Consider the following 15529-nt stretch of genomic DNA (forward strand, 5'->3'; position numbering starts at 1 on the left):
AGCAAGACTCCAGGGCGGAACGGGTTGGTGGGCACAGGTGTGACCCTCATCTTGCCCTTGTCCCCCAGTCCCATCCCCGGGCTTCTGGGTAACGCAGCCACACTGCTGACTGTGAGGTCGGTCCCTGGGAGGCCTGGGGAGAACGCGTCTGGCTCAGGATGTGCTTGTATTCCTGGCAGCCCTTGACCCTGCTCATCCCTCCTTCCGGAAACTATTCCGTCTGCCCCCATGATACCCCCTCTCCCGGTTCTCCTCCTCCGTGCTGGCCTCCTCCTCTCAGGTGTGTTTTGGGGCTTCATTCTCCTCTGCCCACCAGGAAATGTCAGAGCTCCTCACGCCTAGACCCACTCTATTTTCAGTCTACAGTCGCATCCACATCTTCGGGCATCACCCGTTTCCAAGGGGCTCACGATTTGTGCCTTCAAACCCGACCTCTCTCCTGAGCTACCTACACCCGCAGATCCAACAGCCCGCATGACCTCTCAACTTAGATGTCTCAGAAGCACTTCCAGACTCACCAGCTGAAAAGCAAGCTCGTAATCTTTTCCCCTAACCTGGCCTTTCTCAGCGGACTCTGCCTCGTAAATGACGCCCATGCGTCCAGGAATGAAAGCCAGAAACCTAGCAGTCGTCTGCTAACAGCTTCCTATTGCGGTGTGAGAAACCAGCCCCGGACTGAAAATGAGAAAGTAGGCATTTGTTTCGCTCACCACTCTGCCGTTTGGATGGGGCTGGGCAGGGACTCTTGTCCTTGCTCTGGGCGGCATCACCCGGGATGACTTCCCGGGGTTGGAAGGCGCACTGCCAGGATGGTCCACTGGCTGGCCAGCTGATGCTAACTCTGGCTCCTCTCTCTCTGGGCCCCTCTACAGGGAGGCACAGCCTCTAACTGGCCCGGTGTGCCTGTTTTGCCCCTTCTGTCTGTCCTCTACACTGGAGCCAGAACGATCTTTTAAAGTAAAATGATGACCATGTCAACTACCCCTTACTTAAAGCTCTGCAGTGGTTTCCCACCTACTGCCAGACTCAAATCGTGAGGGTAGGTTCTCCTTATTAGGTTAGATTTAAGTTCTATTGACCCCTGGAATGTTCACCGAACCCCAGCATGTCAGCACTCCGACTGATCCCCGAGACTGCCTCCTATATCTTGGACAGTCCAAATATTTCTGTCATATCACGTGTTTACTCCTCGGTCTGGAAACTTATTAATCACTGGCTTTACCTGTAGTAGCCACACCTTCCTTTTTTTTTTTTTTTTCCTGTCTAATCTTCAAAGGCCACAAGTCCCTTTCCTCCATTAAAGCCTTCTCAGGTCACTTTGGGCCCCACCGATGTCTTCCTAATAGGAATTTATCGTCTGACCACTTTGCCATTTGTTATGTTGCCATTCAATCTTACACTCACTTTGGGGCTTAGTTTTCCTAAACAACCTGGGGGTAAGAACTGTTCAAATTTTTCTCCTTCCTTCCTTCCTCTCTCCCTCCCTTGCCTTCCCTCCTTCCTTCCTTTCCTATCACAGTTACCAGAACAAAGGCTCACAAAGTATGCCTGGTTTTCCACAATCCACTATAACTTTCTGGTCCACTTTTCCTCTCCAACTCTTTTCATTGAGCCCTCTCCTCACCTCTGAGACTCCCTTTGGTCTGACTTGGGCTTCCATCCTACCAAGCATTCTTAGCTACTGTTATTGATCTGGGAGATTCCACACTGCAGTCCTGTCCTTGGTGATAAAGGCTCTTCTGCCTGCTCCTCTCCTTTTCAGTACTCCCCTCCTCTCCCCTCAAAATCAAAAGTACCCTTCCAGGCCGACAACTTCCACAAAACAAAGCTTCTTCCCAACCAGCAGCTGACCTCTCACCCCTCCCGAGTCTCCTTGCGCCCATTTCCAGGCACTCGTTCTCTTCCCTAAGATGGCCGCCACGGAGCACAAGGAAGGCGGCTGGTGTCCCGGCCATGCGGGGCCACCACCGTGCTGGGGCGGGTGGGGAGGGGGGGGAGGGGGTCAGAGGAGGCTGGGCCCGAGGAAGGGGGCGCTTGAGGAGGAGGAAGGGCCGGAGAGGGGGACCCCCGGATATGGCCGGCCCACGAGGCTCACCACTGAGCTCCCAGCCTCTGGCTCTAGCCAGAACCCACCTGCCTGGCACAGGAAGTGGGGGCCTCATCCCCCAGCATCAGGGGCCGGAAGTGATTGTGGCTGGTGCCCAGATGTGGGGTGAGGGCGTCTCTGTCTCCACCGAGCGCTTAGATGGGCTCTTTTTCCGACGTGGCAGAGCTTACGAACCGTACTACTGTTGAAAATAACTAGGTCACTTGGCCTTTTGATGCTCACCACCGGGTTCCTTGGACTGAAACTAGTCGTTATAGCGCAAGCCGTGATGACAAAAGTTGTGTTGAGGGGGTTGCTGTCAACCAAACCAGGAACCTAGGACAAGAGATTGGCTGAGAGCACATGGCAGTGCCTTCCTTGCCATGAAGACTGGGATAAAGATTTGTGGGAACAGGTCAACGCCCATTTGGGCATAGCCAACTACTTTAGCCACGACAGCCCCACAAACAGCATAGTTACGGAATGTAAGACTAACCTGGCTTTAAGCATGCCCCTTTCCAAGTCTGCTGTATGCTCTGCCATGGAAAACCGATGGCAATGCGCGATAACAGAGTATATTATTCACGTGCTAGACTCTAGATAATGCTTGCCTTTCCCCACTAGCAGGGGGTTCTTCATTTTTCTCCTTATCTAATTGTAGAAAGATAAACTGGTTTTCAAACTAATTAGTGCTCTTTTTTTCCCTCCCCCCTTGAGTCTTCACTTCTTTGATGCAAAAAAGAACTGTATCAATTTAGCCATCAAGGCAGATAGTAAGAGAACCCACACACAATAAAACCCCTCAAATTGTCGTCATGGCCTTTTAGACTTGGGCCCCGTTCCACATTTCTGGCCACAAGGCGTTCTAGGACAGCCCAGAATTGCATTGTAGGACAGTCTTGAGGGGACAAGGGGAGGCAACCTGGCTGAAAGAGGACAGATAGTGGAATTTGTCCTAAACGGCTTCTTTTCCTTTCTGGAATGTGCCCCACCTTCTCCACGCCCTGACCTCTGTACAATGCTCTTCCCCCACCCCCATCTCTTCTCCAATTTTCTTGTGGTTCCCTCCTGCTCATCCTCTAATGTCAGCTCAAGAGGCTCTCCCTTAGGATCACCTCTTCTCATCCCCAAATTTTGTTATATCCTGTCGCTGAATGTGTAATACTTGTTTTCCATGGCGGTTTTACATTTGTCTCTGGGATTCTTCATTCCAGTTTGACTCACCCAGAAGATTGAGTGCCGTGAGAGCGGTGACCCTGTCTGCCCCTGCTTGTCATTTTCTCCCCAAAGTCTAGCACAGTGCCTGCAACATGCGTGCCCCGCAGCCATTTGCTGAACAGGCTGTTAATGAATGAGAACCTACCCTTTGGAGCCTCACTAGGCAGCAAGCTGGTTTGCGTATAGTTATCTCCTGTCCTGCCTTTCTTTCCTTCCCTCTTTCTCTGGGCAGTCCCAGCTTCTCTCCAAGTCTCCACTTTCTAATCTCATCTGCTTCTATCAAAAGTCACCCATTCTAGGGACGCCTGGGTGGCTCAGTGGGTTAAGCGTCCGACTCTTGATTTGGGGTCGGGTCATGATCTCATGGTTCGTGAGTTTGAGCCCCACGTCGGGCTTTGTGCTAACAACCCAGAGCCTGCTTGGGATTCTCTCTCTTCTCTCTCTGCCCCTCCCCCGCTAGCATTTTTCTCCCCTCCCCCCGCAACAAAATAAACTTAAAAAAAATAATAAAAGCACTTAAAAAAAAAAAGTTACCCATCCCGAGCGCCTTTCCAGGGTCTGATGGATAAGAGGGATTAATTAAGGAGATGGGGCGGTCCTGCAGGTGAGAGGAAGAGAGTCGCCCAGTGTGTCCCCCCTCCTTCCCAGACAGCACTTGCATTCAGCAGCTTCAGTGTCGCCCCTCAGTGGTAGGAATTTCAGTATTGAGAAAGTTGGTGGCAGACGTATTCGACCCGGAGGCTCTTATAGAGGGTGTTGCCCCTCAAACTCCTCCGTGTCGGCAGAACCCGGGTCTTCCCCGCTGGGCTTGTCTCTGTTCCCAGCTAGCCCTGTCCCTGGAGCAGCCCTCTCTGCCCCAGCACCAGCTGTCACACTTGGAGCCCGCCTCCTTCCTGAGGCGCCTCCCTCCCCTGTGCCACCCGGTGGCCTTTGGGCTGCTTCCTCATTTTCTGCCCTGGTGAGTCAGGGATGCCCTAAACACCTGGCACGGGCAGGACACAGTCACAGACAGGGGCTCCCACGTAGGGACTTGTCTCTCCGCACACATGGAAGCAGCTGACACTCGCTGTGAGCACGGCTAGTCCCATAGGACCTGATCCCACCCTTCTCGCCCTGGCGGGAGTCTTGCTTTTTCTGGCTGCTTCTTCTACGTTCTTACATATACGAGTTCAGCACAGTGAATTGACTCCTTCGGGGCGGGGCAATTCCAAGTCCCACCTCCTCAATGAGCCTTTCTGTTACAATCCTTCTTGGGGTGGTAACACTGCCCCTCCCGTCCCTCCCCCTACACTTGACTCCCTTGACACTTGCGCTTAATTAGGCTCCATTAGGCTGCCGGCTGGCAGGGACCTCTGACTCCTTCCTGTGCAGGGACTGTGCCCCAGGCCACTTGTTTTTAAGTTTATTTATTTTGCACGAGAGAGAGAGAGAGAGAGAGAGAGAGAGAGAGAGAGTCAGTGGGGAAGGGCAGCGGGAGGGAGGGAGAGAGAGAATCCCAAGTAGGCTCTGAGCCGTCAGCACCGAGCCTAACGCAGGGGCCCGTGACCCCAAGCCCAAGTAGGACGCTTAACCGACCGAGTCGCCCGGGCGCCCCAGTCCACAAGGTCTCATGAGCACCCAGCTCTGTAGAAACCTTGAGGGGGGAGCTGGCAGGCAGTGGCGACAAGAGAAACGGGAGACACCCTGCCAGCAGGAGCGTGCCATCTGCCTGCACGCACCAGCCGTCAGAACGTGAAGATTGTGCTTGCACGAGAGGAGCGTGCCGCCTGAAGCAGGTCCGGACAAGCCTGCGAGCAGGCGGGGGCTGGGACGGTCCCGGTGGTTTCTGGAGGAGGGCCCAGTGGTTTCTGCTCACTTCCCCAGCGCCTGGCCCTGAAGTAGGACCCTGGTGAAATTCATTGACTCGATTAGAAGTTACGGATCCCTACACGTCCAGGCTGACAAATGCTAAGTTCTAGCCACTGCGGCCACCAGTGGAGGCAGCACAGATCCACCCCCCCAACCCCCCCCCCCCCTGCCGCCCAGGCCCTGTGAGCTGCCCCTCCCCCTCCAGGGGACTAACACTTCCTCAAGGCCAGAGCCAGCGCCTTGCCCTGGGGCGGGTGGGGTCACCTCTGGCCTCGGGGCACCTCCTCCTTAACCATGTGGTTTCTCAGAGCAGATGGATTTTCCTAAGTGAAAGCCTCACTGCCAGTTCCCCAGGGGTTCCAATAATGCGCCGCATTTGCCTCAAGCGGCCAGTTCCATCAAACATTTCATTATCCTCCTTGGATGTATTACTTTCCGGTGAGCTCTCAGGAGACCGTTTATTATCTTCTTAACAAACCTTAATTATTTACAAGCAGTCATCAGGGCTTCAGGCTGGGTCTCCGACCCCACCCTTTTAGGGAGGTTCAGTGGACCTTTCTCCTTTCCAACTGGGGCGTCTTCCCCTCTCGGGGGGCTCTTTGGGTCCTTTATTTGATTTTTTGGCATGTTTCTAGCAATCGGTAAGACAGGTTCTCCAGCAAGTTTCTCTGGGTGTGAATCCCACCCATCTTTGAAGCTCAGATTCTCTACAACTCGTTTATTTGCTGTGGAAGAGTACTTGCTTGAGCACCTCCTCGGTGGGGCCCTTTGTTGAGCCCTGCGGACACAAAGATGAGGAAAACAGAGTAGCAGAGGGGGAAGACGTGACAATCTAGAATGCTGGTATAGTTCTTGCCCCTGTGCCAGGGTAGGGGACATGCACGCTGACTATGGTAAGCCATGCAATCCCCCCCAACAACCTTGAGTTAGGTAATACTGTTATCCTCGTTTCATAGCTGGGAAAATGGAGGCACAGAAAAGTTAATTAAGTTGGTTAAGGTCACACAGAAAAAGAGGGGTGCCGAGGCGGCTCTGTCGGTTAGGTGTCCAACTTTGGCTCAGGTCATGATCTTTCGGTTTGTGGGTTCGAGCCCCGCGTCGGGCTCTGTGCTGACAGCTCGGAGCCTGGAGCCTGCTTCAGAGTCTGTGTCTCCCTCTCTCTCTCTGCCCCCCCCCCCACGCCCTGTCTCTCTCTTTCAAAAATAAATAAACATTAAAAAAAAACTTTTTTAAAGTAAGAATGATGATGGTAGCCTGGGCAGTTTGGCTCCCGCATTTGGGCCCTTGGCCACTCTGCTGTATTATGTTATAAACTTTCAGGAGACAGAAGTGCTAAGAGGCAGGTACTCCTGGGTAGCAGGTGGCACAAAGGAGACAGGCATCCACTCTGCTTGGGATAGCCTGGAACTTTCCTCTAGGACAGTGGACCCACTCTAAACTTCTTCCTCAGCAAACTATGGCACCAGGAGATTCTGATTCCTTCCAAGAGGTGAAAGCACTCGCTCTCCCACTTTGTCTGTCCTTGGAGTGGTTAACACAACACTGACCATTTTTAACCCCTTGTGGGGAATTAGCTGAGTCAGTTGGATACTCTTCACGAATAGAAGGGCTCAGCCTTGAGGAGAACCTTGAGGGGGGTGAGGGTGAGAGAGAACCCTTTGAGCATGAGGCAGGCCGCTCTCAGGCAGCAGCAGGAAGGGGGGCAGCAGCTGTTCGGGGCAGGGTGGGTTCTGGGCAGATGGAAAGGAGATATTGGATAATTGGAAGGCTCTAGAGATGAACTTCTCTACTTCTTACTTTTCTCATCACAGATTAGATGTCCCGTCCGACACTTTTGTCTCACTCGCTGAGTAGGGATGCAAAGATCCCATAGAAGAGGAAAACAAAGGCTGCAGTATTAAAAAAACATTGTTTAAATCATGAAACATATATTTTTAAAAAGGCACAGACCTCTCTCAGCCCTACAGACTCCTTTAGCCCTCACAGCCCCTTTTCTCTCTCTCCCTTTTTTTTTTTTTAATGTTTATTTACTTTTGAGAGAAAGAGAGAGAGACAGAGGCGTGAGTAGGGGAGGAGCAGAGAGAGGGGGAGACACAGAATCCGAAGCAGGCCCCAGGCTCCGAGCTGTCTCCAGGCTCTGAGCTGTCAGCACAGAGCCCAAGGCGGGGCTCGAACTCACAGACCGTGAGATCATGACCTGAGCCAAAGTCGGCCGCTTAACCGACTGAGCCATGCAGGCGCCCCCCTCTCTCTCCCTTTTGGCAAAAGCCGTCCTCTTCCTCTCCTCCCATTTGCTCTTGAACCCATTTCCCAGGCTCCATCCCTCTCTACTCCGTGGAATCTGCTCATACCAAGGTCACCTCCATGTGACCACAGCCAGTGGTCATCTCTCGGTTCCCAGTTCCCTGGCCCAACAGATGGGCAGCATCGGAGTGGTTGGCCCCCTCTGCGTTCATGAATCGCTTCCTGCGCGGCCTCTGGGACATGCTTTCTCTTGGCTCTCTTCCTAGCCCCCTGGCCAGTTCTCTTTCTCCCTTGCCGGTTTCCCCTCATTTTTGCCACCACTAAGCACTGGAGTGCCCCAGGGCCCCGTCCCGGATATCTTCCCTGTCTTCGTGCACTTCTCTGTTTTCCTCCCCATCCTCTGGCCTTCAAAGACCTCTCCGGGGGAACTTCAGACTTGCACAACCGTCTCCTCAACACCTAGGTGTCTAATAAGCATCTCAAACTTCACATGTCCACAAGCAAACTCCAGATCTTCCCCCTGAAACCTGCCCCTCCCTCAGCCTTCGTCTTCTCCGTAAATGACGATCCCACCCTCCCAGTTGTTCAGGCCAAATCCCGTACAGATCCTTGCCTCCTCTTTTCCTCTAACATGTCAAATCTAATGTGCAGCCAAATCCCATTGGCTCTATTTTCTACATCCATTCGAATGTGGATCACTTCTCTCCACCGCCACCACCACCACCTCCTGCGCCCAAGCCACCATTTGCACTCATCTGGACTGTTGAAATAGCCCCTGGAATGTTTGCCCTGCTTCCGTTCTGTTCCCCAGTATCCTCCTTCCTTTCACCTCACTTCAGCCAGGATGATGCTTTAAAAATGTATGTCAAATATGGGAAGGCAAGCTGGTGCAGCCACTCTGGAAAACAGTATGGAGGTGACTCAAAAAACTAAAAATAGAACCACCCTCCAACCAGCAATCGCACTACTAGGTATTTACCCAAGGGATACAGGTGTGCTGTTTCGGAGGGACACAGGCACCCCCATGTTTATAGCAGCTCTATCAACAATAGCCAAAGTATGGAAAGAGCCCAAATGTCCATCGATGGATGAATGGATAAAGAAGATGTGGCATATATATATATATATATATATATATATATATATATAGTGATATATATATAATGTGATATATATAATGTGATAATATTATATATATATTTATATATATATATAATTTTATATATATATATAATGGAGTATTACTCAGCAATCAAAAAGAATGAGATCTTGCCATCTGCACCTATATGGATGGAACTGGAGGGGATTATGCTAAGTGAAATTAGTCAGTCAGAGAAAGACAAAAATCATATGACTTCACTCCCATGAGGACTTGAAGAGACAAAACAGATGAACATAAGGGAAGGGAAACAAAAATCATATAAACACAGGGAGGGGGACAAAACAGAAGAGACTCAAAAATATGGAGAACAAACTGAGGGTTGCTGGAGGGGTTGTGGGAGGGGGGAGGGGCTAAATGGGTCAGGGGCCCTCAGGAATCTACTCCTGAAATCACTGTTGCACTGGATGCTAACTAATTTGGATGTCGACTTAAAATTAAATTAACAAAACGTATGTCACATGTATAACCTCTGCTTAAATCCCTCCCAAGGTCTTCCCACGCCTCCAGAGTAAAATCTAAAGCCCCAAATATGTGCTACAAGACCCTTCTCTGTCTCATCTCTCCTCACTCCCCTCCCACCCTTGTGTCTTCCTTGCTGTTCCTCGCGTGGACCACACTTACTCCTGCCTAGAAAATTCTCATGACACGTATCCACGTGGCTTTCTGCTCCAACCACCCATTGCTACAAACCAAACCACCCAAGACTTAGTGTCTTGAAACAATGCCAACATGTATTTTGCTCAGGAATCCTCACTATGGGCGGGTTCTGCAGGGTCCGTTCGGTTCTGCTTCCCTCGATGGCTGGGCTTGCTCAGTTACAGGCTGGGAAGTGAGGGTGGCTGCCCGGGGACCTCCGCTAGGGGCGTGTCCCAAATACCTGCACGTGCTCTTTCCATGCGGCCGCTTCACTTCCTCGCGGAATGTTGATTTAGGTTCTCAGAGTGAGCAGCTCAAGAGGACCAGGCAAAGCTTACGGCCTCTTACAGGTTAGCTTGAGGAGCCGTATGGCGACACCCACACTGTAGTCACAGCCTCACCCAGATCCAAGAGGAGGGGACACGGAGGAGAGTCACCATCATGTGGTAAGATGAGCACACATGATGGGACATACTCGCGTGGCCGCACTGGTTTCCTCACCTTGTCCTGATAAACTTATGTAGAATAAACTCACCAGGGACACCTTTTCCCGACAAACCCCGGGGAATACCTTCTATCTCTTTACCTTGATCTAATCTTATTTATAAAACTCCTTACCACCTTTAAGCGCTGCGTAAAAATGTGTTCAGTGAATGACTACATCATCATCACAACGAAAAAGATGGTGAGGACTATTTATCAAGAGCCGTCTATGTGACGGGGACTAAAAAATATATATCTATTTACGCGTCTTATCCCATCAAGTTCTCCCAGAAGCTCTAGGGAGTATCCGTGTTCCTACTTGACGGATGAGAAAAGTTCACGCAGCTGGTAAGAGGTGGGGCTGAGGCTCAAAGCCGGGCTTTTAGCTACCACACTACCGCACAATACATTTAACTTTGTGGTGCTGCGGGATGGGTATAGGGTGGACCAAGGTGCACGTTTGTCTTCGCCTTAGTCTTGGAGGAGAACAGCTGGTGCGCCACGGCCAAGATCACAGTGTGATCTTGTCCGGCTGCGAGTGCAGGGGGAGGATGTCCCTGGGTATTCCCTCAGAAGCCCTATGGGCGACGAGTGGCTATGCCGTATCATTTACTTCTTCCCGCTTCCCACTTCCTTTCCAGTCTGGGTGACTGCCAATGCCATCTTTGTGGAAACCCCCCGGAATGTTCTCCGGGCTGCCCGGGGAGACAGCGTTACCCTTCCGTGCACCTACCACACTTCTGCCTCCAACCGAGATGGATTTGTGCAATGGGACAAGCTTCTAAGGAGTCACTCGGTAAGGATCCTTAAAAAATACTCCTGTCATGGGAATGCGTATTACCTGACCACGACCTCTTAGGGGACAAGCACTAAAGAGTCTTTCAATAAATGTTAGAATAAACGTTAACACCCAGGCTGGGCTGACGGGAGGAAGCAGTGAATGTTGGCCCCGGGGAGGGGTCCTTTATCATGAAAAAGTGACCTTCTCTAAAATATCCTTCTGCTGGACTGTCTCACGTGACCTAAATTGTGTCATTCGAGACCGTCATTCCTTTTCACGAGCACAGAGCTCTCCCCGAGACCAGATTTTATAGGCAGCATATTCCAGGCTGTTCTGCCCCTTGCATTTTTCACTTCATATCGTTCCCAGAGAGCTTCCTGTATCAGTTAATAGAGAGCGCCCGCATTCCTTAAGAGCTCAGGTAGAATGCGCTCCCAGAGAGGGTAAATGCTTTTACGATTTCACGGAGGCTACCAAGCTGCCCTCCACAGGGCAGCATTTTGTGTTCCACCAGCAGGGCCTGAGTGCCTGTTTCCCCACAGCCTCAACTGGGTGAATGTGTGTGTCTAAATAGCACATGCTTGACAGGAGACCTCGGGCGAGGGGAAGGGGGGAAAAAAAAAGTCACAGAGAGGGAGGGAGGCAAACCCTAAGAGATGCTTGGGTTTGCCAAACTGAGGGTTAAGGGGGCGTGGGGGAGAGGGGAAAGGGGGTGATGGGCATGGAGGAGGGCACTTGTCGGGATGAGCACCGGGTGTGGTAGGGAAACTAATTTGTCATTAAGTGACATTAAAAAAGTAAATATATAAATAAATAACACATGCATAGGACCGAAGTTGAAGCAGTAAAAAGGTACCCAGAGTGAAAGTCTGTCTACCTTTCCCAGTCTCCTGTTCCCCTCACCAGAGGGAACCACCCTTAACAATTTGGGGGTGGCCTTCAATACAGGCTATACACAAATACAAACGTACGTGTAGACTTATGTATGTGCACATATACATATATGAATATGTATGTTTACATAGACTACACATACGTCGTTCTGCACTTGGCTTTTTCCTGTTAATACGTACCATGAAGATCTTTCATACGTCAGTACATTTATATCTATCTCATTTTTTAACCATCTGCATTGTGTTTCATTTTAGGAATGTGCTATTTGTACCAATGATAGACATTTGGTTTGTTTCCTATATTTTGCTGTTACGAGTAATGGGGCAATAAATATCTCTATATGAGTGTCTATGGATATATATATATACACATATATAATAGCATGAAGGTATATTTAAATTATATACATATAGGATCAATTATTTAAAACGAAACTTCTGGCTCCTAGGTGGCTCAGTCGGTTGAGTGTCCGACGCTTGGTTTCTGCTCACAGTTCGTGAGTTCGAGCCCCTCATTGGGCTCTGCACTGAGAGCCCGGAGCCTGCTTGGGATTCCCTCTCTCCCTGTCCCTCTCTGCCCCTCCCTCTCTCCCAAAAATAACTCAATAAAAACAATTTTTTTTAATGGAACTTTTGAGTCACAGGATATGTGAATTTAAAACTTTGATAAATAAAATCAAATTGCTGTCATTCGATGTCATGGCAATGTCCACTCTCACCAACACGAGGGCACCTCCTTCTCCAACACAGAGCATTCTCCAGACTGTTTGATATTTGCCATTTTGATAAGTGAAAAAGGTATCTCGTTATTGATCAAATTCACATTTCTCTAACTTTAAGAGGTGGAGCACCTATTTGATTTTTTTAATTTTATTTTTGGAGGGGGGGGGGCAGAAGAAAAAAGAACATCCAAAATTTATTCTCCAGCAGACAGACAGCATCAGCTGGTAAAACTGCAGGGGTTTCTCTCCTGCCTTCACAAGGCATTATTTGCTTACCAGTGAGAAAGCCTCTGGTGTGTTCTTTGTAACAATATCCACTTCACAGTATAAATGGGCACCAGGATTGTGTTCCACTTACAATCCAGGAGGAAAGGCACAACGTGGCAAAAAAAAAAAAAAAAAAAAAAAAAATTTTTTGGATCCTAAAGTCAGGGGCAATCACGCACACAGACTTTTTTTTTTTTTTTAATGTTTATTTTCGAGAGAGAGACAGAGTGCGAGCAGGTGAGGGGCAGAGAGAGGGAGACACAGAATCTGAAGCGGGCTCCAGGCTCTGAGCTGTCAGCACAGAGCCCGATGAGGGGCTTGAACTCATGAACTGCATGATCATGACCCGAGCCAAAGTCCGATGCCTGACCGACTGAGCCACCCAGGCGCCCCCAGACAAACTTTTGATAACAGTCTTGATCTCCTTTTCCACGGAGACCCCCTCCCAGAAATTAGGGTCTTTCTTTCTCCTTCCTTTGTTAAACATTAGAGCCATATTTCCTCATTTTCTCATGCTTAGCATTACATATACAAAAGGGGGGAGAGGTTAAAAAATCACAAAAGTATCTTGAATGTCCCCCGCTCCCCAAACGTGCCTGCCAGAGGTGAGCATTAGGGCCCTGGAATACCCAGAGTGAAGGCATTTAGCTTTCTCCCTGACAGGAGAGAAGGGGTGACCCAGGACACCCAGGGCCTACAGCAGAAGGACGGATGGTAAAGGAGAGGAAATCGTGGCCTGCTGCACCTGCTGTCTGTGGCTCCAGGGATGCTGATGGGCCACGGGCACACGTCCTATTTCCGGAATCCTAGCGGGGAAAACCTAGAGAGGGAAGCTGCTGCCTTCAGCCTGAGAAACTGAAGGATGTCTCTTTCACCACCACGTGGGTTCAGCCAAGCAGATGCAAAGTCTGCCAGGCACCTCTCCGAGTGCTCAAACACTAAAGCTCTTCCGGATGGATCCCTCACCTCCGAAAGGATCTGAGGCAATCCCCTTGAGAGTAAGCAGGGGTGCAGAGGAAGGGATTCGCTCTGTGTTCTCAGGGAGATTCTTGTGACACGGGCGAGGGGATGGGTGATCAGGGAGAAGCCACAGGACAGCTGTGATTGGAAGGGCGGTTGGGGCATGAAGAGTCCGGGGCAGAGCCAGCAGGGCCGAAAAGAGCCGAGCTGGGAAGGATCTGCGTCCACGGACCGGTCCACAGCCGAGCCCGTCCCTCGTCTCCCGCCCTGATGCTCCGCCCCTTCTATCTGTCCCCTCCGGGGCGGTCACAGTGACGCCCTGCCCGGCAGGGGGCACTCCATTAGCCAGCTCGAGTGCCCTGGCACAGGCTGCGTCTGCCCGAACACTAGGCCTCCTTTTTCTAATTTCCCCAAAGGACACGGGCGGCGGCACCCCTGACACTGTGGCCACGCTCCCGTCTCTCCCCAGCGTGCTCTGCCCGCTGCCTCCGCCAAGCCCCTGGCATCACCAGCAACTTCTCTTCCGCTGACTTCAATGTGCTCCTCCGGCCTCCGGTTTCATCTCGCGCTAGCAGCTCCCACTGTCAACCTCTTTCAACCTCCGTCTCGAATCTTCCTCCCTTGGCCTTTCGGCAGTCTCATCCTGGGTTTTCTTCCTACCTCTCTGACCTCCCCTTGACCTTTCAGAACGAAGTAACCCGGCACTTGGCGCACCTTCTTCATTTACCTGGGGCGGCTTCATGTGGCCCACGGCTCAGTCAACATCTAGGTCACTGACTCCCAAGCCCCCATCCCTTGGAGCCCAGCTCCTCCCGAACTCCCCCCGCCCCCCTGCTCCCCGCCCCCGTGTCCTATCAATGCGTCAGGCACATCACGTTTAGCACAGAATGAAGTTTGTCTTAGAACATTCTCTCTCTCGGGGCACCTGGGTGGCTCAGTCGGTTAAGCATCTGACTCTTAATTTTGGCTCAGGTCATGATCTCTGTGTTCTCGGTTGGTGGGAAGGGGCCCCACATCAGACTCTGCACTGAGCACGGAGCCTGCTCCAGATTCTCTCCCTCTCTCTCTCTCTCTCTGCCCCTCCCCTCAAAATAAATAAACCTTAAAAAACCCATTCTCTCTCTAGGTGTTTCCTCTCTTGGAAGTGACATCACCACACACCCAAATATCCGGGCCAAAGACTCTCACCCTTGACGTCTGCCACTCCCCAACCCTATACCTTTAATGCGCCCCAAGCCCCATTGTCTGCCCCCTTCACGCTCCTCAAATTCACTCATTCTTCCCATCTGCATGGGCACAGCCTTACCTCAAGACCCATCACTTGTCATCTGAATTGCTAACTGCAGATTTCCTAACGGCCCTTCCTTCTCCTTCTAATTCATTTCCCACCCTGTGTTGAAGCACTCAGGCTCTCCATGCTTTGGGGCTAAAATGCAAACTATTCAGTCCCATATACCCGGAGCCTGCAATCTGGTAACATAGAATCAATGTTCAGGCTCTGAAGCCAGAACGTCTGGTTCAAATCCCTGCCCTGCCATTCAGTTAACCATGTAAACTTGGGAGAAGTCCTTAACCTCTCGGTGCCTTGGTTTCCGCATGTGTGAAATGGGTGTAATCACAATACCTCCATCATGGGGGTATTGTGAGGATTAAGTGAGATAATACATACAAAGTGCTTAGAAGAGTACCCAGCATGCAACACGTGCTCAGTAGACAGCAGTCTGATCTTCATTGCTACCTGCCTGTGGCTCACCTCCCACCCACCCTTCACTACACACTCACCTCCTTTCCTATGAACCACTTAGGGTTGACCCAGAGCTTCCCACTCCGAGGACCTTCCCCATTGTTCTCCGTTTGCCTAAAATGCCAGATACGTCTGTCTTCCTCCAACAGGCACCGCCCCAACTCCCCAGCCCTTTGCCTGGCTGGTTCTCCTTTGTCCTTCGGGGTCCAAGGCACTGTCTTCCAGGAACTCTTCCGGGAAGGCTTCCCTGATTTCCCAGTTTAGAAGCAATACCTCTCTTCTGAGGTCCCATAGCTAATTATCGGGCGTTGTTAACATTGGGTTGCCTATCGCTCTTGTTATTCTTTAAGGGCAGAAATCATGAGTGATCCGTTTTTGAATGTCAGGCACACCTAGTAGGTCCTCAGGAACAATTATGTCTAGCGCTCACAGCAAACCTAGCATGTCGGGCAAAGCCCTAACTGCTTTGCTTATATTACCTACTG

The 15529-nt window shown here is 50.9% G+C and overlaps 1 protein-coding gene across 2 annotated transcripts in view; it reads left to right on the forward strand.

Annotated features, from left to right (window-relative positions):
• The window catches only part of GPA33 (glycoprotein A33), a 36844-nt gene that overhangs the window by 4496 nt on the left and 16819 nt on the right, over nt 1-15529 (forward strand). For both annotated transcript variants that reach the window (XM_019423452.2, XM_019423459.2), the window contains exon 2: nt 10319-10473. In XM_019423452.2, coding sequence (XP_019278997.2) covers nt 10319-10473 — 155 coding nt within the window. The remainder of the gene's footprint in view (nt 1-10318; nt 10474-15529) is intronic.

This window comes from Panthera pardus, unplaced genomic scaffold (genome assembly GCF_024362965.1).
Source record: "Panthera pardus isolate Hobbes unplaced genomic scaffold, ASM2436296v1 HiC_scaffold_21, whole genome shotgun sequence".
NCBI classification, from domain to species: domain Eukaryota; kingdom Metazoa; phylum Chordata; class Mammalia; order Carnivora; family Felidae; genus Panthera; species Panthera pardus.